Raw genomic sequence first — 3,171 nt, 5'->3', positions numbered from 1 at the left:
CTAGTTTCCAGGACTGAGAGAAAACAAATTTCTGTTGTGATATTTTGTTATGGTAACCCAAACAAACTAATACACATAACGTCATCCCTGTGTGCCTCTCTGTCTCTTGTCTTCTTATAAGGACACGATTCACATTGGATTAAGGGCCTATCCTACTCTAGTATGACCTCATCATAAAGTACCTCTCCAAGGACTCTATTTCCAAATAAGGTCAAGGTCTGAGGTTCTGGAAGGACCTGAATTTGGGGGAGAGCCCTAGTCAACACACGGAAGAGTAGTTTGCCTAAACAAGTAGTTCATCTTAACCCACGTTTCATGTTGACTGTTTTTTATGGGTCTCAGTTTTCTCTCCCTCCTGGAGTGAGGTCAAGGGCCAATATATACCATGAGAATTACTTTACAAAGGACAGAAGGTTGGTAAAAACTAACCGTGTTTCAATAGAGGTTGGGAATACCAGCCTAAGAAGCAAAGAAATGGTAGCTCTAAGTCCTCCAAACGGCCCATGCCTTACGCACCAGTGGGGTAAGGACCATGCTGTTTTCTCCAGCTCTGTCCACCAGCAAGCCAGTGAGGCAGCTGCAAGCCCTTTTTATTGTTGTGTACACCTCTGATGGGTCATTGATTCAAATGATTCCTGAACTATTTGCCTGGAAACAGTGTGTGAGATGGAGTGACTTGTTTGATCCGTTACATCAAGAAAAGGCCAGCTCTTCTTAAGGTTGAAGGGGATGGTGAGGTGGGGGGAGTTGTTAGGTATCTCTGGTTCCATGTATTAGAAAGAATGAGAGTTTGGAGGTCCTTAGGCTTCGCTGTACATTGGAATCACATGGGAAACTTAAAAATACTGTTTCCTGGGTCACCCCCCGAGATTTTGATTGAATTGGTCAGGGATGGATCTGGGCATTAGGCTGACTAAAATGTCCCTAGGTGATTCCAATGTGAGGCCGTGACTGAGAAACATCTGCTTAAGGTGTCTAGCGTCCTGAGTTATCAAGCAAATGGAATCCGACTGAACTTTAGATCATGCACTCCAACTCCCTCATCAAAGAGACAAAGAAACTGGCACCCAGAGCCCCCAAAGTCACCCAAGGAGAGAGCCTAAGGACCCAAGATGAAAGCAAAGGACTTGGCTCCCATCAGCCACCGGTTTCTACCAAAGTTTTCATTTCTTTGCTGAAAATTAACATATTTAATGATTTGGTTCAGCCCACCGATTTGCCTTTTTTTTTTTTTTAACTGATTCTAAAGATCTCTTTATTGAAAAGTATGTTTTCCTTTCCACACTACCAACCAAGAAGTATTTGGTGAGATGATACTGTTATGTCATGAGAATTCTAGAGGGCATATAAACCTTTTACCAAAGTCTTTAATATTGTTTTATATTAACTCTTCTACTTTTTAACATTTCAATTTTTAAAATGTTTTCCACAAACTATAAAATTTATACAAAAGATTCACTTTTATAATGATGGCAGATTTACTCCTTAATTAAAATGTGAGCATCTTCCTTCTTTCTGATTTTGTTTGAAACCCATATAGTAACCAGTATGATAGCCACTCGTGTACCAAGAGATTAACCTGCTTCCCAAAGCATCAGCATCGTCAAGAGAAGCTGGACATATCGAAGGTGGTGGGGGAATTATTGGTGGTCCAGAAGGAAACGGAGGCAACCAGCATGATAGGAAAGGTGGTGGTGGTGGTGGTGGTGGTGGTGGTGGTGGTGGGCCACTGAATTTTAGACCTGGCTTTCCTGGTCCCAGTCCTGATCCTGGCATGGGGGGGTGGTGGAGGGAGAAAAGAGTTCCATGGAGCAGCTTTTGGCTTGATATTATTTGGTTTATTTCCAGGAGACCTGGAAGAATTCTCACTTTCATCTGTTGAAATTTGACTTTCATTTTCATTCTCCTGAGCATTCTGTTCTGTATTATTAGCTACTTCAGACGTTGGGGAAAGTAGATCGAACAGATTTTGCTCCTCTCTATTTCCATATCCAATGTAAACCACAACACAGGTTTCTCTCTTAAAATCAATTGAAGCAATGGTAGCTGGGTAAATGCATCCATCTTCTGACCAAACGGCAGAACATTTGTCACCAACTTTCCACTGCTTCAAGGGAGTTGTGGTATTCTTTTTTTGTCTATTCTTCTTCTTAGCAGGTATTCTTTTAGGTGTATTTTTTGGTTTATCTGACGTTTCAGAAATGTCACCATTCTTTAGAGCATGCTTAAACGAAGCCACAGCTTTATCGTAAGCTTTTATCAATGCTATATCATCCCAAATGTCAGAATCATCACTCTGGCCTTGTCCGCGTCGGAACAGCACCGAGTCCTGCCCCGGAACACCGCCACCACCGCCTCCTCCCCCCATTGCCATGGCGAGGGTACTACGGGGCTCGCACCGATTTGCCTTTTAATGAGGTCTGTAGGCTTTTATTGACTTAATATTTCCTGACCCAAATACCTTATTTCATGTACACTTGAAAATGTGCTGCAACCTCCCTATTGTTTTGATGTCTCATCTAATTGGCTTCACATGGAGAAGAGCCATGTCTCACAATCACACACACTGAGCCCCAGCCAGTCTTCAGAATGGGCTGTCAGTCGTCACCAGGAGGCCCAGGTGAGAACACGGACCTGCTTTTAGCAAACACTCCCACTCCGTGGACACTCGGGCAAAGCCCACATGCTCCCATGACCTCCAGTGACAATCTATGGAGAAGTTAAGGGCTCGGCTTGCTAATATTTACAGCCATAAGTGGCTTCATTTTTCCCTCCTAGCTTTTTCAACGTGTGTACTTTATTTTTACAGACTGAAGAGTTGTGGTTTGCATTCATAAAGCTCATAACCTGTTGCTTCATGTCCTTTGTGTTGTATTAATATTGGAGAGTGGAATATGGGAAGAAGAATTACATAAGGTGATGTTCAGTTCACTGGGGATGAGAGTCAAGGGTCAGCCTTGTTGAAATTTAGAAATAAAAGAGGATTTTGTGTCTCTTACAAATATCAGCTCAAGAAAGTTCTTTATAATAAAACAATTTCACAAGGTGTATGTTTTTATATTTATTATAGCTTCTTTATTGTCTTTCTTTATTTTTGGGCCTTTCAGACTGTCTTCTTAAACCACGGTTCTCTCTCTCTCTCTGTCTCTCTGTCTCTCTCTCTCTCTCTCT

The 3,171-nt window shown here is 42.1% G+C and overlaps 1 protein-coding gene across 1 annotated transcript; it reads right to left on the bottom strand.

The window, feature by feature from the left end:
- Positions 1–1,485: 1,485 nt before the first annotated feature.
- On the bottom strand, positions 1,486–2,374 carry LOC308508041 (survival motor neuron protein-like; the record flags this gene model as incomplete). Its single annotated transcript, XM_081074212.1, is given in 2 exon segments — positions 1,486–1,782; positions 1,784–2,374. Coding segments are annotated over 2 exon segments (888 nt in total).
- Positions 2,375–3,171: the final 797 nt, after the last annotated feature.

This window comes from Rhinolophus hipposideros (genome assembly GCF_964194185.1).
Source record: "Rhinolophus hipposideros genome assembly, chromosome: 15".
Classification (NCBI taxonomy): Eukaryota; Metazoa; Chordata; class Mammalia; order Chiroptera; family Rhinolophidae; genus Rhinolophus; species Rhinolophus hipposideros.
The sequence above is the reverse complement of the archived record's forward strand: the minus strand, read 5'-3'. Positions and strand labels throughout refer to the sequence as shown.